General features: G+C 44.7%; 2 protein-coding genes across 8 annotated transcripts; both read right to left on the reverse strand.

Annotated features, from left to right (window-relative positions):
* Window positions 1-5,602: 5,602 nt before the first annotated feature.
* Window positions 5,603-16,010, reverse strand: LOC121270358 (gastrula zinc finger protein XlCGF7.1-like). 7 transcript variants are annotated; one of them, XM_041175653.1, is made up of 4 exons: window positions 15,946-16,010; window positions 15,407-15,543; window positions 7,713-7,815; window positions 5,603-6,897 (listed from the first exon to the last, which is right to left on the reverse strand). In XM_041175653.1, the coding sequence occupies exon 4, from the start codon at window positions 6,780-6,782 to the stop codon at window positions 5,745-5,747; it is 1,038 nt and encodes a 345-aa protein (XP_041031587.1). In that variant the 5' UTR covers window positions 6,783-6,897; window positions 7,713-7,815; window positions 15,407-15,543; window positions 15,946-16,010; the 3' UTR covers window positions 5,603-5,744. The 7 variants fall into 7 exon arrangements, 6 of the variants coding, with proteins under 6 accessions (XP_041031587.1, XP_041031586.1, XP_041031588.1 ...); XM_041175652.1 differs by having other exon boundaries at window positions 15,794-15,993; XR_005941512.1 differs by lacking the exon at window positions 5,603-6,897 and adding an exon at window positions 10,673-11,988 and having other exon boundaries at window positions 7,717-7,815; window positions 15,794-15,993.
* A 4,956-nt stretch (window positions 16,011-20,966) lies between these two features.
* Window positions 20,967-21,974, reverse strand: LOC121270361 (zinc finger protein 436-like). The gene has a single exon (XM_041175659.1). It carries the CDS (start codon window positions 21,948-21,950, stop codon window positions 21,081-21,083), a length of 870 nt encoding a protein of 289 aa, XP_041031593.1. The 5' UTR covers window positions 21,951-21,974; the 3' UTR covers window positions 20,967-21,080.
* Between the last annotated feature and the right edge of the window lie 930 nt (window positions 21,975-22,904).

Consider the following 22,904-nt stretch of genomic DNA (forward strand, 5'->3'; position numbering starts at 1 on the left):
ATTCTGGATATAATTAAAATAAATCAGCTTTGAGTTAAACACAGTGTGCCGAGTATTTTTAATATCTATAACACAAGTTAATTCCTTTGATGTGCTCTCCCTTTCCTGTCTCCTCCGTTCTCAAACTCCAACTCACCAGGCTCCTTAGTCAGCACCTTCTGAACCCACGACCGCTACCACCTAGAAGGACAAGGCAAGCAGATAGATGGGAACATCATCACCTGGAAGTTCCCCTCCAAGCCACTTACCATCCTGACTTGGAACTGTATCGCTGTTCCTTCACTGTCGCTGGGTTGAAATCCTGGAACTCCCTCCCTAACAGCACTGTGGGTGTACCTACACCACAGGACTGCCTTAAAAAGGCAGCTCACCCTCACCTTCTCAAGGGAAATTAGGGATGAGCAATAAATGCTGGCCTCGACTGCGATGCCCACGTCCAATGATTGAATTAGAAAAAAAACAAGTGTGAGAAGCTCATGGAGTTTCTTTGTCACTATGATTATGACAATCCTATCAACTGCCTCTGCTGCTTTTCTCCCTTCCACTAACACACCAGGCTGAACTGCCTCTCAAGCTGCTCCTTCTCCTAGCCCTGAACTCACATATTTCTTATGTTTATCTGCCATCTCTCCTCATGCCCTCTCAGAGCTCATCTTGTCCATGAGAACCACCTCCTGCTCCATTGACCCTATTCTCACTAATCTGCTGATCTTCCATTTTCACTGACATTGTTAATGGTTCTCTCTCTTCATGTCCTGTCCCTCTGTTCTTCAAATCTGCCATCATCAGCCCCTCCTCAATAAAACCAACCCTTGACCACAACATATTTACAAACTCCAACCCCATCTTCAACCTCCCTTTTGCATCCAAAGTCCTTGTCATTTCCCAAATCCATGCCCATCTTTCCAGAAATTCCATTTTTAATCCCCCCAATCTGACTCTTGCCCCTGTCACAGTGCTGAATGATCTCTTAGAATCACAACCTACATTCCATGTCACCAAAATGAACTCTCCTCCTTGTCCTTCTCGGCCTCTCTGCAGTCATTGGCACCATGAACCAAACCATCCTCCCCCAATGCCCCTCCACTGGTTCCCAGCTAGATGGGACATCACGCTCCTGATTCCTTTCTTATCAAATTGTAGCCAGAGAATCACCTGCAGTAGTTGTGATTATTTGAATAAAACTGTTATAAGCTTGCTCATTCAATAGGTGATCAGGTATCACTGCACTTTGATTTAAAAATGTTCCATTATCACCCTCACTGGTCTGCACAGGAGGGCTGTGCATCAGAGTGCTTCAGCTGGAGTTTGATGAGAGAGGGAATTTTAAGGGGTAATTTCTATCTAAAGTATAATCTTTCTTTAATTTAGCAACTAACTAAAAGTTGTTCTTCGGGTTGGGAGAAGTTGAGTTTTAGTCCAGCTTTAAAACAGAGGTTATACAGGCTCTGCTTGCAGCTGCAGCTAGTTAATTAGTTAACTGGTTTAAACAGGTTTTCAGAAGCTAGATTCAGGCAGCATAAAAGCAAGCCATCGATAGTTATGCTTTTATCTTCACTGGAGTGTTGCTTTGGGTTGCATTGGAGTGCTTAAGTTGGTGTTTGGTAAGAGAGGGACTTTTAAGGATTAATTTCTCTCTAAAGTCTAACTATTCTTTACATTTTTTATTCATTTATGGGATATGGGAATTGCTGGCTAGGCCAGCATTTATTGCCCATCCCTAATTGCCCTTGACAAGGTGGCGGTGAACTGCCTTCTTGAGCCACTGTCGTCCGCATGGTGTGGGTACACCCACAGTGCTGTTAGGGAGGAATTCCAGGATTTTTATCCAGCAACAGTGAAGGAATGGCAACATATTTCCAGGTTAGGATGGTGTGTGGCTTGGAGGGGAACTTCCAGGTGGTGGTGTTCCCCTCTGTCTGCTATCCTTGTCCTTCTAAGTGTTGCTAAAAGTTACTCTTTGGGTTAGGAGAAAGTGAGTTTAAGCCCAGCTTTAAAACAAAGATTATACAGGCTCTGCTTGCAGCTGCAGCTAGTCCATTAGTTAACTGGCTTATACAGTTAAGTCATGGCAGGGCAGCTCGGCCAAGTGGAATGCTCCTCCTGTGCAATGTGGGAAGTCAGGGACACTTTCCAGTCTCCAGGTGACCAAGTATGTAGGAAATGTCTCCAGTTGCAGCTACTCAAAATCCACGTTTCAGAGCTGGAGCTGTGGCTGGAGTCACTGTGGAGAAAAAGCAAAGAAGAGATCTTTGTGGATGGCACATACAGCAAGGTGGTCATACTGCAGGTAAAGAGTACACAGGCAGAAAGTGATTGGGTGACTGCCAGACAGAGTAAGAGCATTAGGCAGGTAGTGCAGGGGTCCCTGGGTCCAAGCAAAGGGGATGCAATGGCGTAGTGGTATTGTCGCTGGACGAATAATCCAGACACCCAGGGTAATGCTCTGGGGACCTGGGTTTGAATCCCGCCATGGAATTTGAATTTGATAAACAATCTAGAATTTAAAAAGTCTAAAGACCATGAAACCATTGTCGATTGTTGTGAAAACCCATTTGGTTCACTTATGTCCCTTTAGGGAAGAAAATCTGTCATCCTTACCTGGTCTGGCCTACATGTGACTCCAGTCCCACAGCAATGTGGTTGACTCTTAAATGCCCTCTGAAAAGGGCAATTAGGGATGGGCAATAAATGCTGACCCAGCCAGTGACGCCCACATCCGATGAATGAATTAAAAAATATCTGTGGCATCACGAGTGGCTCAGCTGCACAAGGTGGGGAGAGCACAAGAGAAATATTGACAGGGGAACAGATAGACATTTCTGCGGCCACAGACGTGACACCAGGATAGTATGTTGTCTCCCTGGTGCCAGAATCAAGGATGTCACTGAGTGGCTGCAGGACATTCTGAAGGGATGGGTGAACAGCCAGAGGTCAATGCCCATATAGGTACCAATGATGTAGGTAAAAAGAAGGATGAGGTCCTGAAAGCAGAATATAGGGAGCTGGGAAATAAATTAAAAAGTGATTCCCCTGGAATCAGGATTACTCCAAGTGCCATGTGCTGGAAAGATCAGGAAAAGGAGAATATACCAGATTAATTCATGGCTGGAGAGATGGTGCAGGAGGGAGGGATTTAGATTGCTGAGACATTGGAACTGATTCTGGGGAAGGTGGGACCTGTACAAGGTGGATGGGTTGCACCCCAGTAGGACTGCAACCAATATCCTCGCTGGGGTGTTTGCTAGTACTGTGGGGGACGGTTTAAGCTAGACTGGCAGGGGAATGGGAAACTGAGTGGGGAGACACAAAAGAGGGAAACAAAGATTGGAATGAGAGACAGAAAAGTAGAAAGCAAAAGTGGAAGGCAGAGGAAACAAGGGCTAGCAGTAAATAGAGCCACAGTACAAAAAAAAAAGTAAAAATGTTAAAAAGTCTAGAGCACAGAACATTCGCAATAAGGTAAATGGATTAACAGTGCAAGTAGATGTAAATGGATACAATATGATTGTGATTACAGAGACATGGCTGCATGGTGACCAAGGCTGGGAACTGAATGTCCAAGCATACTTGATATTAAGGACAGACAGGAAAAATGGAAAAGGAGGTGGAGTGGCATTGTTAGTTAAGGACAAAAGTGCGATACTGAGAGAGGAAATTGGCTCAGAAAATCTAGATGTAGAATCAGTCTGGGTGGAGCTAAGAAGCAACAATGGGAAGAAAACATTATTGGGTGTTGTCTGTAGGCTTCCAAACAGTAGTGATCAGGTGGGGGACAGTACTAAACAGTAAATTAGAGATGCATGTAACAAGGGTGTTACGGTATTCATGGGTGACTTTAAGCTACATATGGATTGGGCAAACCAAATTAGCAATATTACTGTGGTGGATGAATTCCAGGAGTGTACAAGATTTTTTTTAGACTGGAATGTCGAGGAACTGCCTAGGGAATTTGGTATTGTGCAATGAAGGAGAGTCATACACGGACTCGAAACGTTAACTCTCTTTCTCTCTCCACAGGCGCTGTCAGACCTGCTGAGCTTTTCCTGTTTTTATTTCCGACACCCAGCATCTGCAGTATTTTGCTTTTACGCTAGCATCATGAGGAAATCTTTTCAGTAACAAGTGGTAAGAATTTGGAATTCACCATCGGATGGATACAGATTCAAGAGTGACCTTCAAAAGGGAATCGGATAAATTCTTGAAAGAGAAATGATGCTGGGATGGGGTAAAGAATGGGGGAGTGGGACTAACTGGGTCGCTTGCCGAATTTGTCAGCACAGATTCGATAGGCCAAATGGCCTCCTTCTCTGCTGTGGTTTGATGACATTCTGTCATCTATAATAATGGAACGATTCATAATAAACATATGATAGAATCTCATAGAGCACGGATGGTGGCCATTCAGCCCATTGTGCCTGTACTGTCTCTGAAAATGTTACCAATCTGTCGCATTCCCCTGCCCTTTTCCAATCGCCTTCCAAATCTTTACTTATTAAGTTGAAATTCAAATCACTTTTGAAAATTACTACTGAATCTGCTTTTACCAGTCATTCAATGACTTCAGTCTTCCCAATGTTTAATTTGAAGAAATTTCTGCACATCCACCACCAGATATCAGACAAACGGTCTGATAATTTACCAAGAGTGGAGAAGTCGAGAGGAGTGATGGTGAGGCAGAGCTGGGAGCTGTCAGTGTAAATGTGAGAACTGACAGGGTTTTCAGATGATATCATTGTGTGGAGCAGGTTAATGAGAAATAAGAGGAGACCAAGGTGGGATCCTTTGGGGACACCAGAGGTAACTGTGGGATTGGGAAGGGAAGACATTGCAAGTGATACTCTGGCTATGATTAGAAAGAAGAATGGAACCAGGAGAGAGCGGCCCCACCCAGCTGGACGATAGGGGAGAGGCAAAGGTGCAGAATGATGTGGTCAATATCGTCAAAGGCTGCAGACAGGTCGAGGACAAGAAGGGCAAGTTTATCTTTGTCACAGTCACATAGGATGCCATTTGTGACTTTGATAAGAGTTGTTTCAGCACTATGACAGGGGCAAAAACCTGACTGGAGGGATTCAAACATGGAGTTCTGGGAAAAATGGGCACAGATTTGGGAGGTGACAACATGTTCAAGGACTTTGGAGAGGAAAGGGAGGCTGGAGATGGGGCAATAGTTTGGAAAGACAGTGGGGTCAAGGATTTTTTTGAGAAGGGTATAATGATAGGAGGGAGGGACAGTACCTGAGAGAGAAAACTATTAATATAGTCAGTGGACATTGGGAAGTTGAGTGATCAGCAGTTTAGTGGGAGTAGGATCGATGGAGCAGGAGTTGGGTTTCATGGACAAGATGAGCTCTGAGACGGCATGAGGGGAGATGGGAGGGAAACGACTGAAAAATGTGAGCTCAGGGCTCGGGTAATGGGGAACTTTAGGGAGTGTAAGTGGAAGGGAGGGAAGCAGCAGAGGCAGCTTAGTGACAAAGAAGCTCCATGAGATCCTCACACTTGTTGCTGGAGGTGAGGATGGAGAGGGGAAAGGGAGAGCCCTTCAAAAGGAACTAAGTTGTGTTAGTGATATAAAAAAGATTCAACACACTGTGTCTTTAACACAAAACTAATTTATTTGACTTTTCACCAGATTAGACCCTGTAAGTGGGCTGTAGTTTATAACATCAGCAGAAACAGACCCCAATGAACGTGATTCAGTCCTAGATGTGTTGAACAGCAAAATCCCATCACTGTCGTTATTTGTGAATTCGCTGGTGTCTCAGCAGGTGGGGTGAATGAGTGAATCTCTTCCCACACTGGGCGCAGGTGAATGGCTTCTCCCCCGTGTGAATTCGCTGGTGTCTCAGCAGGTGGGGTGAATGAGTGAATCTCTTCCCACACTGGGCACAGGTGAATGGTCTCTCCCCAGTGTGAACTCGCTGGTGTGTCAGCAGGTTGGATGAAGTAGTGAATCTCTTCCCACACTGAGGGCAGGTGAATGGCCTCTCTCCAGTGTGAATTCGTTGGTGTGTCAGCAGGTTGGATGAAGTAGTGAATCTCTTCCCACAATGAGGGCAGGAAAATGGCCTCTTCCCAGTGTGAATTTGCTGGTGTCTCAGCAGGCTAGATAACTGAGTGAATCCCTTCCGACACTGGGGGCAGCTAAATGGCCTCTCCCCAGTGTGAACTCGCTGGTGTGTCAGCAGGTGGGATGACCGAGTGAATCCTTTCCCACACTCAGAGCAGATGAACGGTCTCTCCCCCGTGTGAACTCGCTGATGTCTCAGCAGGTGGGGTGAATGAGTGAATCCCTTCCCACAAGTGGAGCAGGTGAACGGCCTCTCCCCAGTGTGAATTCGCTGGTGTACAATGAGTTGAGATGATCGCCTGAACCCAGTCCCGCAGTGGGAGCATTTAAATGGTCTCTTGTCTGTGTGAACACACTGATGGTACATCAGCTCCCAGGAACTTTTAAAGCACTTCCCACAGTCTGGGCATTTAAAAGGTCTCTTGTCAGTGTGAACTCGCTGGTGGCTCAGCAGGTTGGATGAAAGAGTAAATCCCTTCCCACACGTGGAGCAGGTGAACGGCCTCTCCCCAGTGTGACTGCGCCGATGCATTTCCAACTCAGATGGGAATCTGAATCCCTTCCCACAGTCCCCACATTTCCACGGTTTCTCCCTGGTGTGGCTGCGCTTGTGTCTTGACAGGCCAGATAATTGGTTGAAGCCTCGTCCACACAGAGAACACGTGTACGGTTTCTCTGCGATGTGAACGGTGCTTTTTCTTTCCATGTTCAAAATCAAATGATATTCAGGTTATGATAAATCAGGCGACTGTCAGATCCTGCTGTGATGTTTTGTTTCTGCTTCCCGACTGCAAATCCTCCCCTTCTAATCCCCTGTGAAACTGATTTAAAACAGAAAAAAGGGAGTGAGAGAGAACCCACAAAAACAGGTTGTGAAACTGAGCTGAATCTAGTAATTTGTGGGGCCGGCACTAGGAAAAAGTGACCATGAAAACTGCTGGATTGTCATAAAAACCCAACTGGTTCACTAATGTCCTGCAGGGAAGGGAACCTGCCACCCAGTCTGGGCCTATACAAGACGCTGGCCTCCATGAGAGGAGAGAGAGAGGTGGGAGATGCAGGGGGTGAAGGTGTGTTTAATACATCTTCAGCTCGACCAGAACTTTGGCAGAATCTCCCAAACCCTCAACCTCCTCCACCTAGAAGGACGAAGGTAACAGGTGTCAATGAACACCTGTCCAACTCACACACCGTCCTGACTTGTCTGACATCCAGTACTGGATGAGCAGAAATTCCCTCCATTTAAACTTTGGGAAGATGAAAGCCATTGTCTCCACTCCCAAACCAACTCTCTGAGGCTGAACCAGAATATTCACAATCTTGTTGTCATATTTCAGCCCAAACTGAGCTTCTGACTGCAGATCACTAAAACCACCCATTTCCAACTCAGTAACATCGCCCAGCTGTGCCCCTGCCTCAGAGCACAGCCCGGCCCTCATTCCAGCGCTATGGATTCCCGTTCTCATTGACAGGGGACTTTCTGACCCATGGGGATTCTGGGTAAACCAGCCGCCATCGAGACCAATCTGTGAAAGGGCATTTTTTTTCCCAATTGGTAAAACAGATGATCCATGGATGAGAGGGATATTGGACAGGAAGCACACTGAGAGGTTCGGACACTTTATTAAATACTCACAGCAAAAGCACATTAATCTGGTCGGAAATCACATCCTCACAAGCAGCCAGCGGAGTGGAGCCTCCGAAGATTCTGGTCCCTTTCCAGTCAGTATTTACAGGAGCTGGGACACGGAAAAGAGTCTCAGTAAAATCAGGGATTTATTTGTTCAGTTTTAAAATGGGTCTGGGCTCACACTTGAAGTTTGTGCAGCCTGTGATTCCCTGAGTTTAATAACTCTCCCCCTCCAGACCCTTTGAGCTCTCTTTTGTTTTTCAATGTCCTACTGGCCCTGTGATTCCCTGGGTTTATTAGCTCTCCCCACTCCAGACCCTTTGGGCTCTCTATTGTTGGACTGTCTATTGTTTTTCAATGTCCTCCTGGCCTTGTTGTACCTGATCCAATAAAAACCCTCCTCACATCACACAGGGAACAGCTTTAGACATGTTCTGACTTTTCACCTCAATCTTTTTCTGCTGAATGATCTCACTGACCGTTCCTTTTCTCTCAATCAGGCCGTCCACCATCTCTTTTTTGGATTTCGCTCCTTCTTCTTGTTCCAGGATTTCATCTCTCTGCCTTTTATTTCTTTTACTGAAGATTCCTGTCCATTGCTGCCTCACAGCCTCATCCTGTTCCCACATATTCTCCAGGTATAAGTGCTTCCCAGCAGCCGTGCCAGCCGTGGCCCCTATTCCAGCCCAGTCACCAATCCCTCTCTTCTCTCCACCCTTTTTACTGGTGTCACTATCACAGGGACTATTTCAGTGTTTTCTGAAAACTGCCTTAACACCGGGGTCTTGGCTACTGGGTGGTCATAGTCCACCCATCTCTCTCCCTGCATTCTGACTTCTGAAATCTGTGGATAATTCCCTTATCATCCAAACATCAAGGTCCTTGTAGATACGATGACATAACAGTGGGGACGGGTGTGTGGTATTCAGGGCACATAGTACAGGGATAAAAACAAAAAAACTGCGGATGCTGGAAATCCAAAACAAAAACAGAATTACCTGGAAAAACTCAGCAGGTCTGGCAGCATCGGCGGAGAAGAAAAGAGTTGACGTTTCGAGTCCTCATGACCCTTCGACAGAACTACAGTTCTGTCGAAGGGTCACGAGGACTCGAAACGTCAACTCTTTTCTTCTCCACCGATGCTGCCAGACCTGCTGAGTTTTTCCAGGTAATTCTGCTTTTGTTTCACATAGTACAGGAACTATTTTAAATTTTGTATCATTCTGTAGGCTTTATGAGTACGAGTGATGACTAAACCATTTATGGAACCAATTTCGTGTGGCAGGACAGATTGAGGGGGTATCAGTGAAGCATATGGGGTCTTGGGCTTCATAAATAGAGGTACTGAGTACAAAAACAGGGAAGTGCACCAACAGAGTCGTTCTGATCGGGAACTCTCTCCCAGAAAAGGTGCTAGAACCTGATTCTATGTTTAGCCTCCACCCACTCGTCCTAGATTCCCCAACCAGTGGAAATAGTTTCTCTCTATCTATCCTGTCAGTTCCAATTATTATCTCAAAAACTTTGATCAAATCAGCTCTTAATCTTATAAATTCCAGGGATTACAACCCTCACAGTGAGGTGATGTATTTTATCAGGAGGAATAGGGAGAGGGAAAATATTATTCATGGCACAGCTCTAAAGAGTGTGCAGGGACAGGGGGAACTGGGGCTTCATGGCTTTGATCTCTGAAGGTGACAGAATGCATTAAGAGAGTGGTTAGCAAAGCCAATTGGATCTTGAGCTTCATAAATTGTGATATTGAGAACAAAAACAAGGAAGTTATGTTGAATTCTTTATGAAGCTCTGGTTAGGCCACAATTTGAGAACTGCATCCAGTTCTGGTCACCTCACTTTAGGGAGGATGTGAAGGTCATTGAGAAGGTGCAGAGGAGCTTTACCAGAATGGTTCCTGCAAAGGAGGTTGAGGGGAGATTGGTAGAGGTGTATGAGATTATGACAGGTTTAGATACGGTGGACAAAGAAAAGCTATTCCCATCAGCTGATCATACAAAGACTCAAGGACAGAGGTTTAAGATTTTGGGTAAAAAGTGCGGCAGATGTGAGGAAGAATATTTTTACACAGTGAGTGGTAATGACCTGGAGGTTACTGCCTATGAGGGAGGTGGAAATGGACATGGTAAGTAATTTCAAAAGGAAAGTGGACAGAAGCATGAGGGAAATAAACTTGCAAGGATACGGGGATAGAGCAGGGGAATGAGACTGATTGGATTGTTCTACATAGCTGGCATGGCCTCAATGAGCCTAATGGCCTCCTCTGTGCCATAATGACTCTGTGACTCTTTTGCGTAATCACATTCTGTAATTGAACCCTTGGAGCTCAGATCACTCAGGTAAATATGTGCTACCCTCCCTCTAAGGCCATTCTATCCTTCCTGATGTTTGTTGCCCAGAACTGAACACTGTTCTTCAGGTGTGCTATAACCAGGGTTTGTGTGTCTCAGCAGTTTTCCAGTCACACCTGAAATCTTCTCAGAATCACATAGTGCAGAAGAGGCCCTTCAGCCCATCAAGTCTGCACCAACACATGAGAAACTCCTGACCTACCTACCTAACCATCCCATTTACCAGCACTTGGCCCATAGCCTTGAATGATGGTCAAGATTTCAAGGCCCATAGGTCGCTAATGGGCCCTACTCTTTCCCTGGTTATCCTCTTCCCACTGGCATTGAAAAATAAATTTAGATCCCTGCAGTTAAAACTTTCAGACACTGAATTGGAGATTTTTCACCAAATATCAATTTACGATTGTAGTAAAAGTTCATAATTTTATTGTCAAGGGGTTTCTACTGACAGTTTTTGAAGTTAATGGTGCTTTTAAAAAGGGACACTGCAGTCCTGAAAATCAGTGACATCTCCAGAATATTAAACTCCAGCCAGTTATAGGGTTGTTAACATCAGCAGAAACAAAATATTGCCAGACTATGAATACTAAACAATCTTACAAGCAGCAAGAACAGCAGGATCCAACCCCTGCAGTCACTTATGAACTTGCTGATGTCTCAGGAGGCATCGTGACTGAGTGAATCCCTTCCCACACACCGAGAGTTGAATAACCTCTTCTCAGTGTGAGTGCGTTGGTGGGTCAGCAGGTTGAAAGACTTTGCAAATCCCTTCCCACACAGCGAGCAAGTGAACGGCCTCTCCCCAGTGTGAACTCGCTGGTGTGCGGTGAGGTTGGATGACCTACTGAATCCTTTCCCACATACGGAGCATGTGAACGGTTTCTCTGCAGTGTGAGTGCGTTGGTGAGCAGTGAGGTTGGATGACTGCCTGAAACTCTTCCCACAGGAAGTGCAGCTAAATGGCTTCTCCCCAGTGTGAATTCGCTGGTGTCTCAGCAGGTTGGGTAAAACTGTGAATCCCTTCCCACACTCAGAACAGATGAATGGTCTCTCCCCAGTGTGAACTCGCTGGTGTAAAATGAGGGACGATGCCTGTCTGAAACTCTTTCCACAGGAAGTGCAACTGAATGGCTTCTCTTCAATGTGAATTCGCTGGTGTGACAGCAGGTGGGATGACCCAGTGAATCCTTTCCCACACACAGAGCAAGTGAACAGCCTCTCTCCAGTATGAACTCGCTGGTGTGTCAGAAGATGGAACGACTGAGTGAATCCCTTCCCACAGTCGGAGCAAGTGAATGGCCGCTCCCCAGTGTGAATGCGTTGATGTACAGTGAGTGCTGAAGAGTGCCTGAACCTCTTTCCACAAGAAGTGCAGCTGAATAGCTTCTCCTCAGTGTGAATTCGTTGGTGTGACCAAAGGCCAGATGACTGAGTAAATCCCTCCCCACACACAGAGCAGGTGAATGGCCTTTCCCCTGTGTGACTGCGTCGATGGTTTTCCAGCAGGGATGGGTAACTGAATCCTTTCCCACAATCCTCACATTTCCACGGTTTCTCCATAGTGTGGGTGTCCTTGTGTCTCTCCAGGTTGAATGATCAGTTGAAGCCTTGTCCAGACACAGAACATGTGTATGATTTCTCCTCACTGAACGATGTGATGCTTTTCCAGGCTGTTTAACTGGTTAAAGCTCTTTCCACAGTCAGTTCACTGAACACGCTCACTCGGGTGTGTATATGTGTGTGTCTCAGTGTTTTTCCAGTGACACTGACGTTCAGTATCTTTCCCCACTGACAGAACAGACAAACATTTCTCCTTCCACATTCAAAGTCTGATTCAGGTCCTGGTGAATCGAGTGACTCTGTCAGAAGATGTTTGGTTTGAGTTTCGCATCTGCAAATCCTTCCCTTCTAATACCCTGGAAAACGAGTTTATAAAAGTCATCACTGTCTGTTCCGGATAGAAATTCAGAGCAGACAATTCTAGTTTTAATGGAATATTGATTTCTCTCTTGTTCCCCCAAAGCTATAAATCCCCGTCCCACACACACTCCATCCTCCCTGGGCTGAAATCCAAACCCATCTCCACCATTTCTTTCCTCCACTCCCAGTTTTCTCCCTCCCTCTCCTCTGCCTGGGTTCAGTTCTCCAGCTCCTGTCTGTAGACTGACAATAAAATCAATGAATTAATCATTTTCCCTCCTGGTAACAGACACCCTCAAGCCCCGTCCACTCTCTGTTGCATCATCAAGGTGGCCATACATGCGTCTGCTCCCAGATGAACCAAGATTACGGCCATTAACCTGGGCCTGCTCCTGGGAAGAAGCCTCAGAGCTGCAAACGCAGAACCTGCAGGCTCTTATTGAGGGTTTGGGGTCTCCAGTGAGTGTTTCTGAATCCTCCACGCCCACCTCCCAGGGTTTCCTTCCTTCCCAGAGATCAGAGTCCTCACTGATTTCAATTCTGAACACCCTCTCCCTGGCAAGACTGTACTGAGTTTCCATACATACAAACATTGGAATTAGGGGCAACAGTAGGCCATTCAGCTCCTCAAACCTGCCCCACCATTTGATAAGATCATGGCTGATCTGATCGTGGCCTCAACTCTATTTTCCTATTTATCCCCTATAATCTGCAACTCCTTTGTCAGTCGAGAATCTATATAACTCAGCCGTGAATATATTCAATGACCCAGCCCCCATGGTCTCAGGGGAAGAGAATTCCACAGCCTATTGGCCCTCTGAGAATGAGTGATATTGAGCTGGAACTTGCTGCCTATGCGAGGGGTTGGCAATGGACATGGTGAATGATCTCAAAAGGAAATTGGATAAACACTTGAGGGAAATAAATCTGCAAGAATACAGGGATAGAGCAGGGAAATGGGACTGACTGGATTGCTCTGGAGAGCTGGCATGGACTCAATGGGCCGAATGGCCTCCTCTATGTCATAATGTCTCTACGACTTTTTGTGCAATCTCTGTCATTTAACCCTTGGGTTCGGATATTATTCAGGTAAATCTGTGCTACACTCCCTCCAAGGCCATTCTATCCTTCCTAAAGTTTGCTGCCCAGAACTGAACACAGTTCTCCAGGTGTGCTCTAACCAGGGTATGTGTGTCTCGGTGCTTTTCCAGTCACACTGCTTCAGGATCACCGAATAGTTACAGCACAGAAGGAAGCCATTCGGCCCCTTGCATCTATTCTGGCTCCCTAAAGGAGATATTCATCTGGTACCACTCCCCTGCCTTCTCTCTGTAGCCCCTCACATTCTTCCTTTTCAAACAATACAATCATTTCCTCCCCAATGCTTCAATGGAATCTGCCTCCGCTGCACTCTCAGGCAGTGCATTCCAGATTCTAAACACTGGCTATGAGATAAAGTTTTTCTCATATGACCATTGCTTCTTTCCCCAATTCCCTTCAATCTGTGTCCTCTGAATCTTCATCCTCCAACCAATGACAGCAGCCTTTCCCTGTTCACTCTGTCCAGGCCTCTCATGACTTTGAACACCTCTATCAAATCTCCTCTCAACCTTCGCTTCTCCAAACAGAACAGTCCGGACTTCTCTAATTTATATTTGTAACTGGTCCCAGGGATGAGGGACTTCATTCTCGGGAATCTTTTCTGCACTCTCTCTAATGCCTTCACATCCTTCCCAAAGCGTGGTGCCCAGAAATAGACACAATACCCCAGTTGAAGCCAAACCAGTCTTGTATAACAACTTTGCTCCTGTACTCAATGTCCCTATTAATAAACCCCAGGATACTGTGTGCTTTATGAACTGCTTTCTCAACCTGCCCTGCCACCTTCAACACATACACATCCAGGTCTCTCTGCTCCTATATCCACTTTAGACTTGTATTCTTTCTTTTCTATTGTCTCCCAGCGTTCTTCTGACCAAAATGAATCACGTCACACTTCTCTGCATTACATTTCATCTGCCACAAGTCCACCCTCTCTACCAACCTGTCTACGTCCTTTTCACACTATCGTCCTCACAGTTCACAATGCTTCCAAGTTTTGTAATGTTTGTGAATTTTGAAACTGAACCCTGTATACCAAGGTGTAGATCATTAATATTTTTTCAGGAATAGCAGAGCTCCTAATGCTGATCCCTTGGGAACTCCACTATAAATCTTCATCCAGTCCGAAAAACAACCATTAACCACTGCACCACTACTCGTTATTTCCAGGCGCTCAGCCAATTCCGTATCCATGTTGTTACTGTCCCTTTGATCACATGAGCTATAACTTTTCTCACAAGTCTGTTGTGCAGCACTTTATCAAATGTCTTTTGGAAGTCCATTTACACCACATAAACAGAATTACGCTCATCAACCCTCTTTGATGCCTCATCAAAAAACTCAAGCAAGTTAGATAAGGTTCTGAGGAAAAGTCATATCGGACTCGAAACATTAACTCTGTTTCTCTCTCTACAGATGCTGCCTGACTTGCAAAGTTTTTACAGAACTTTGTTTTTATTTTAGATGAACATGATTTGCCATTATTAATTTTGTCCTGAATTATTGTTTCTAGAAGCTTCCACACCACAGAAGTTAAACTGATAGACCTGTAGTTGCTGAGCTTATCTTTAGACCCTTTCTGAACAAGGGTGGAATCTTTGGAATTCTCCAGTCCTCTGACATCACCCGAGTATAAGGAAGATTGAAAAGTTCTGGCCAGTGCCTCCGCAATTCCCACTCTCACTTCCCTCAATATCCGTGGATGCAAACCATCCTGGTACATTGTCTATTTTAAGTACAGACAGCCTGTCCAATAGCTCATCAATTTTAAACCCTTCAGGGGTCTCAACTACCTTCTCTTTCACCATGACCTGTGCAACGGTTTTTTCTTTAGTAAATACAGGTGCAAAGTATTAATTTAATACATCAGCCATGCCCCCTGCCTCCATGTGTGAATTCCCTTTGTGGTTCCAAATTAGCCCCATCCATTCCTTCGTCATCCTTTGTATGTTTATAGAAGACATTTTAATTTCTTTCTATGTTAGCCATCAATCTCTTTTCATACCCTCTCTTTGCTTCTCTTAATTGCTTTTCCAATTCTGCTCTGAACCTTTTTTATTCAGCTTGCTTCTACTTTACACCTGACATTTGCAATAAAGCACACTTTTTCTTCTTCATCTTAATCTCTGTTGTTTTTGTCATTGTGAGAGCTCTGGATTTCTTTCCCCTATCTTTTGCCTTGTGTGTCCAAACTATCTCTTTTTTCAAAGCAGCCAATTTTTCAGTTCCAGTTTCACCTGCCAACCTTTGTTTTCAACTTAACTGGGTCAGATCCATTCTTACCCCACTGGAGTTCATCATTCTCATGCTTACCTGAAATCTTTGCCTACAGACAAGCTGTTCCACTTATACATTCAAACTTTAGTGATATTCAGGTTCTGAAGAATCAAATGACTCTGTCAGATGTTTGGTTTGAGTTTCCCGTCTGTCAATCCTCCACTTCCAGTGTCCTGTAAGTTTACAATAACCATCACTATAAATCCAGGATGGAAACTGAGAAGGGACAAACATTTCTCTTGATTTGAGTTTCCTGTGTGTAAATCCTCCCCTTCTAACCCACTGTAAAGATAGTTTCCAAAATCCATCCTGTCAGTCCAGGATAGAAATTCATAATATCCTCTCCTCCTGCTGACAGAGACATAGATGACCGCGCATGCGCCCCTCTGAACACGATGGCGGCCATTAATCCGGGTCTCTCACCGAGGAACGCGGATCGGGGCAACTGCCGCCCACAGTACCAGCGAGGAACCGGTAGCTTGTTATTCTGGCTTCAGAACGGCTCAAGGTGTTTACGAAACCTGCCCGTCCACCCGCCGGCTGCATCTCTCCCTCAATTCCGCCCTTTATCTTACCGGCTGCGGACCTGACAAACAAGCAGCTTTCCTTCGCCCTCACTCACACTGCGCATGCTCCAAACTCGAGGCGGGATTGCACCTGCGCACTGATGTCCAGCACCAGCAGCCACACTGCGCATGCTCTCATCACTATGCCTGGGTGATTGACGGCAGCTCTGGCCCAATAGGAAGAGGTAGCAGGGCTGCAGGACCGCAGGACCAAAGGGGAGCGGCTGGCCCTCCAGCCAATTGGAGTGAACGAGGAGCGGGGCTGAACCACGATCTCCCTCATTGGTTGAAACTCTGCATCATTTTGGAAGCTGATTTGCCTCAAACTCCAAGAGAAAACTGGACCCTTCTGTTTGTGGTTTTGAACAGATGAAACCCTGTGGGTGTGGAGCAAATATTTCAACATTTGTTACTGAAATGTGGGAACATGGTGAAACAAGGCACAAACTTAAAGGAATAACTGGGCAGACAGGGAATTCACCATTAGAACAAGGGGAGTCCTTGGTTTCAATAAATGAACCGGCAGGAAAGTTAGGACAGGTCAGGATAAGGTTAATATTCAGAACAACTCAGAATGTAAAGGAAAAACTGATCTCAAAGACAATTTGTTGTAACGTCTGTGGAGGGGATGTGCTGAACCAAGTTTAACGAGGGGTTAAACATGTTTTCCATATCGCACAATCACAAAGCTTCAAAGATGAGACATGAAAGCCCTCAACATTAATCATAACAAGTGGGAAGCGAACTGATGATTGATTCAATTGGAAACACCAGCTGTGGGCAGAAGTCCACCACCATAGCAACATGTCGTTTCAGAAACTCCAACACAGACAAACAAGGTGTCAGCAGAGATCATCCCGCAACACGAGTGAGGAAAACCTTCATACAAGGCACTTTTGCCTTTACAGAATTGGCTTGTTCAGCCATCAGATGAAGTGCAGCAGATCATCTCATCTGATCTCACCAAAGTTCTGAGGCTGTATTCTCATCATCTCTCACAGATGGACAGATGCTAAACATATGGGACAATCACGTTGAAATCTGGAACTCAGATGGGAATATGGATTGGTGTTAAGTGGGAAGATCTGGATCAATGTCTTACTCCAGGAAGCTTTAAAATCAGAATGACAGCATTTTAGAAATTATTCCTGTGATATCAGTGATCCCATTCCTATCTGTTAGTAAGACCGATGGAAGTATTTAGTGGAGGCAGTAGCACGCTGGAGGATGATGTACACAAGTGTTTTCTGAACTGATCATAAAAGTGAGGGGAAAGGAAGGGATCTTGAAAAAAAAACTCTTCCTGTTGTTACAAAGGACATGGAACATTCCATTTGGTTTGACACAACACACATACACACAAACCCACATGGATACACTTCCTATCGATCAGGTAGACCAGGTTTAGCCTCACACTGCCAACCTGACTACTGACTAAGACTGGCGATAAAGTATCAGTGTCTGTAAGGACCAAAAAGTTATCGAAATTCAAGTAAACATCACCTTCCAGGGACTCAAAGCAGTTTTGACTATCTAATTCCAGCACTTTCTCCGAACCTTAATCTATAATGGACAACATCTTGAACAGATACAATGACAAAAAGCTAAGCCACCAATAGATATTAGGTGGTCTATGGCCATCCCGGTGATCAGCCCTGGCGGGAGATTTTAGAAAATGCAGAACATCTTTGCATATTTGCAGCCTCTACTTTCCTATTGGTATTCCGGATAATTCCCCTTATATTGATGGTCTTGTTGAAGGTCAGGCCACATAGCAGAATGGATGAAAAGATGGCTCCAAACTCTCTGTAAATCAAACCCTCTGATTTCAGTTTTGTAGCCATCTTTCCATCCATCTGCTGCCTGGCCCTTCACTCCACACAGCCTGATGTTGGTCACCTTGTACACACTGTTATCGATAACAAGCGGGTTACAAAACAGAAAGAAGAGGTTAAGAGTAGCGACTCAGACTGGTAAAAGGTGGGAATTGATGTTCCACAGGGAGCAATGCTGGAACCACTGTTATTCAAATTTATATAAACGATTTGGACTCAGAAATCAGAAAGCCAATTTTAACATTTGGGAACAGAATTACAGTAAATCACAGATAAGAATTCCCAGTTAACAAAACTTTGTTGTACAGTTCATTAAATCTTTAATTCAGTAGCAGAGTGTACAATGACATGAGGAAGTGATGAACTGATTTATTTATAAATTAATTGATTACCAAATTGGGAAGTACAGTTAATACTGAGGAAGACTGCAACAAAATCCTGGGATCTAACACACACACACCAATTTCACAGGGAATTCTTGGAAACATGGTGTAGGTCCTTCTTTATCTGGAGATCAAATGTCTGTTGTATAATTGTCCCAGGAGTTAAAAGGATCCTGTGAATTCCTCCTCGTGTTATTTTAAGACAGACTTTACACTATTTATTTTTAGCTACATTTTACTATGTTAGAGGTGCTATGTCAATACAAGTTGTTGTTGACATTGGCTTAAAGTAGTGGACTCAGGACTGTCACTAACAAACCTTAAAAACTTCAGAATAATCACCACAGTCATTTTTAAACTGGAGACTTATTCCTGCCATTTCAGTTTCAGTCAGGAACAGAGCACAGTTTTACACCAATCTCTGATTTAACAACCACAGTTGTAAAGGAGCCTGCTACTCGGTGCCTGGGAGCTTTGAAACCCAATGATTCCGAACAGAAATCAGAGGGTTAGATTTACAGGGAGTTTGTATTTTTCCATCCATTTTTCTATGTGACCTTGGACTCCACAGCCTGACCTTGGTCATCTTTAGGCTGTATGTACTGCACAGAAGTGGCTGTGACAGATTTCTCACACACCTCAAGATTAATCCACATGTGGGTTTTGCTGTCAGTGAAGAAATATGAGAAAGACCAAAGTGTCATTTGTCCCTTTCAGTATGACCCTAAAGGACTGTGTCCAAGCTGAAGTTCTGTTCCTGCCATATGATCCACCCCCAGATTGTCCTTTGTGAGCTCCAGCCAGGTGATGTTAAACACTCAGATACAAAAGACAAAATTGTACAACAATGTGTGAAAAACAAAGTTTGACATGCTATGTGACATTTATCCAGAATATTAAACAGCAGCCCATTGAAATGGTTTATTAACTTATATACGAACATATGAATTAGGAGCAGGAGTAGGCCTCTCAGGCTTGTTCCGCCATTCAATAATATCATGGCTGATCTGATTGTAATCTCAACTACACATTCCTGCCGACCCCGATAATCTTTCACCCCCTTGCTTATCAAGAATCTATCTACCTCTGCCTTAAATATATTCAAAGATTCTGTCTCAACTGCCTTTTGAGGAAGAGAATTCCAAAGTCTCACAACCCTATGAGAGAAAAAATAATTCCTCATCTCTGACTTAAATGGGCGACCCCTTAAAGAGTGGCCCCTGGCTAAAGATTCTCTCAGAAGAGAAAACATCCTTTCCACATCCACCTTGACAAGACCCCTCATGATCTTATGTGTTTCAATCAAGTTGCCTCTTACACTTCTAAACTCCAGCAGATACAAGCCTCATCTGTCCAATCTTTCCTCATAAGACAACCCACCCATTCCTGGTAATGATCAACTAAACCTTCGCTGAACTGCACTCCAGATGTGGGCTCACCAGTGCCCTGTATAACTGAAGCATAACCTCTCTCATATTCAATTTCCCTTGCAAGGAATGATAAAATTCTTTCAGCTTTGCTAATGACTTGCTGTACCTGCACACTAACCTTTTGCGATTCATGCACTAGAACACCCAGATCCCTCTGAATCTGAGCTCTGCAATCTCTCACCATTTAAATAATATGCTTCTTTTTTATCCTTCCTGCCAAAATAGACACTATCACATTTTCCCACATTATACTCCATTTGCCAGATTTTTGCCCACTCACCTAACCTATTTGTATCCTTTTGTAGCCTCCTTATGTCCTCTTCACAATTTATTTTCCTACCTGTGTGTCATCAGCAAATTTAGCAACATACCATTGGTTCCTTCATCCAAATCATTTATATCAATTCTAAAGAGTTGAGGTCCCAGCAGTGATCCTTGTGGCACACCACTCATCACATCCTGCTAATCAGAAAAAGACGCATTTATGCCTAAACTCTGCTTCCTGTTAGCTAGCTAATCTTCTATTCATGTCAATATGTTACCCCATACACCATGAAATTTCATTTTCTGCAATAACCTTTAATGAGGCACCTTATCAAATGCCTTCTGGAAATATGGGTACAGGACATCCACCAGTTCCCCTTTATCCACAGGACCTATTACTTCTTCAAAGAGCCCCAATAAATTTGTTAAGCATGATTTCCCTCTCACAAAACCTTGTTGACTCTGCCTGATTACCTTGAATTTATCTAAGTGCCCTGTAATAATACTTCCAATATTTTCCCTATGACAGATGTTAAGCTAACTGGCATATAGCTTCCTGTTCTCTGTCTCCCTCCTTTTTTGAATAAAGGAGTTACATTTCCCATTTTCCTATCTGATGGAATCTTTCCCGAATCTAGCGAATTTTGGAAAATTAAAATTAATGCATCAACTATCTCACCAGCCACTTCTTTTAAGACCCAAGGATGAAATCCATCAGGACAGGGGGAGTTGTCAGCCCGCAGCTCCAACAATTTGCTCAGTACCACTTCCCTGGTGATTGTAATTTTCTTGAGCTCCTCCCTCCCTTCCAATTCCTGATTTATAGCCATTCCTGGCATGTTACTTGTATCCTCCATAGTGAAGATGATGCAAAATACCTCTTCAATTCATCTGCCATCTCCTTATTTTCCCATTATTAACTCCCCAGATTCACTTTCTATAGGAGCAACCCTCACTTTGTTAACTCTTTTCATTTTTAAATATCAATATTTACTTTTACTATCTGTCTTCATATTTCTACCTTGCTTTCTCTCATACTCGACTTTTTCTCTCTTTATTAATCTTTCAATCAATCATTTTCTTTTTTTTAAAATTCTATCCTGTCTTCTGAACTGCCACCCTTCTTTGCACAATTATATTTCAGCAGAAACAAACTCCAGCTGTCAGAATGAAAGAATTCAATCCTGAACAGGATTAACAGCAACAGTAACCACAGATTTCAATCCCCATAGTCACTTGTGAACTTGCTGATGTGTCAGCAGGGTGGATGACTGAGTGAATCCCTTCCCACACACGGAGCAGGTGAATGGCCTCTCCCCAGTGTGAACTCGTTGGTGTGTCAGCAGATCCTTTTTACTTTTAAAGGTCTTCTCACACTCAGAACATTTAAAAGGTCTCTGATCAGTATGAACAAGTTGATGTGTCAGAAGGTGGGATGACCGAATGAATCCCTTTCCACACATGGAACATGTGAATGGCCTCTCACCAGTGTGAACCCGCTGATGTGTCAACAGGTCAGATGAATTGGTGTATCCCTTCCCGCACATGGAGCAGGTGAATGGCCTCTCCCCAGTGTGAATTCGCTGGTGTGTCAGTAGTTTGGATGGTCGATTAAATCCCTTGCCACAGATAAAGCAGGTGTATGGACTTGCCCCAGTGTGAATTCTCTGGTGATTCAGAAGCCTGGATAATTGATTAAATCCGTCTCCACACAAGGAACAGATGAACGGACTCTCCCTCGTGTGAATGCGCTGGTGTGTCAGTAGGTAGGATGACTGAGTGAATCCCTTGCCACACACGGAGCAGGTGAACGGCCTCTCTCCACTGTGAGTTTGCTGGTGCCTCTGAAAGTTTGATGAATGACCGATTGCCTTCCCACACACGGAGCAGATGACTGAACTCTGCTCAGTGTGAATGTGCTGGTGTCTCATCAGGTTGGATGAATTAGTGAATCCCTTCCCACACACGGAGCAGGTGAACGGCCTCTCCCCAGTGTGACTGCGTTGATGAATTTCCAGCTTTGATGGGGAACCAAATCCCTTCCCACAGTCCCCACATTTCCACGGTTTCTCCATGGTTTCGGTGTCCTCATGGCTGTCCATGTTGAATGGTCAGACCAAACCTTGGACACAGTTTATCCCCGCTGTGAATGATTAGATTTTTTTTTCAGGCTGTGCAATTGATCAAAACGTTTCTCCTTCTACATTAAAGGTTCAATGATATCCAGGACCTGATGTATTGAGTGAATCTGTCAGATTTTGACGTGATTTTTGGTTTGAGTTTCCTGTCAGCAAATCTTCCTGTTCACTTCCTTGAACTGCTGTAGTCCATGTGATGTCGGCGCTGTTAGGAAGGGAGTTCGAGGATTTCAACCCAGCGACAATGAAGGAACAGCAATATATTCCCAAGTCTGACTTATGATGGAAGAAAGGTTATTGATAAAGCAGCTGAAGATGTTTGGGCCCAGGATACTGTCCTGAGGAATTCCTACAGCGATATCCTGGGTTTGAGGTAACAAAGAATAAAAAATAAACTGATAAATGTTAAATTGTATTGTTGATAAAAGAGATACTCATTTAATTTTTCAGAGATGACTGATTCCCCAGGGGTTCACTCTGACTCCCCTGACTGACTGACTCAGAGTCCAGTCCTCAATCCCCCCGATTGGTGACTGAACTCGCTGTTCCTTTGCTCCTCCGGCCTCTGAGCTCCTCTTGCTGTTGTTTCCCAGGACAGTCAATGCCCGCTGTCCAACATGACCCTGTCAGATGGAGTTCAGGGGCTCAGAGGAAGAAAAGAAAATGAGGCGGTGGATCTGAGTTGGGAAAAACAAGGAGAGAAACAGGATTCAATGGAGAAACTGAGCGGGGGGCAAGCGCAGCCTCAGGAACAGCGAGTGCGGCTCTCAGAGGCCGAATGAGAGCGGCCGTGCCCGGCGGCCATGCGGTGACCTCTCCGGGCTGGGGGGTCGGGGCTGCCCATTAAAGCGATGCTGCAGCGCCTCCCCCATCCTGGCCGCCGCTTCCCGGTTTCTTCTCCCGTTTCCACTGAGTCTG

The sequence above is a fragment of the Carcharodon carcharias genome, chromosome 27 (assembly GCF_017639515.1).
Source record: "Carcharodon carcharias isolate sCarCar2 chromosome 27, sCarCar2.pri, whole genome shotgun sequence".
NCBI lineage: Eukaryota > Metazoa > Chordata > Chondrichthyes > Lamniformes > Lamnidae > Carcharodon > Carcharodon carcharias.

Excerpts from the sequence above, each read along its gene's own strand:
- LOC121270358 (XM_041175653.1), bottom strand. The coding sequence starts at position 6,782 with ATGGAAAGAAAAAGCACCGTTCACATCGCAGAGAAACCGTACACGTGT.
- LOC121270361 (XM_041175659.1), bottom strand. The coding sequence starts at position 21,950 with ATGGACAGCCATGAGGACACCGAAACCATGGAGAAACCGTGGAAATGT.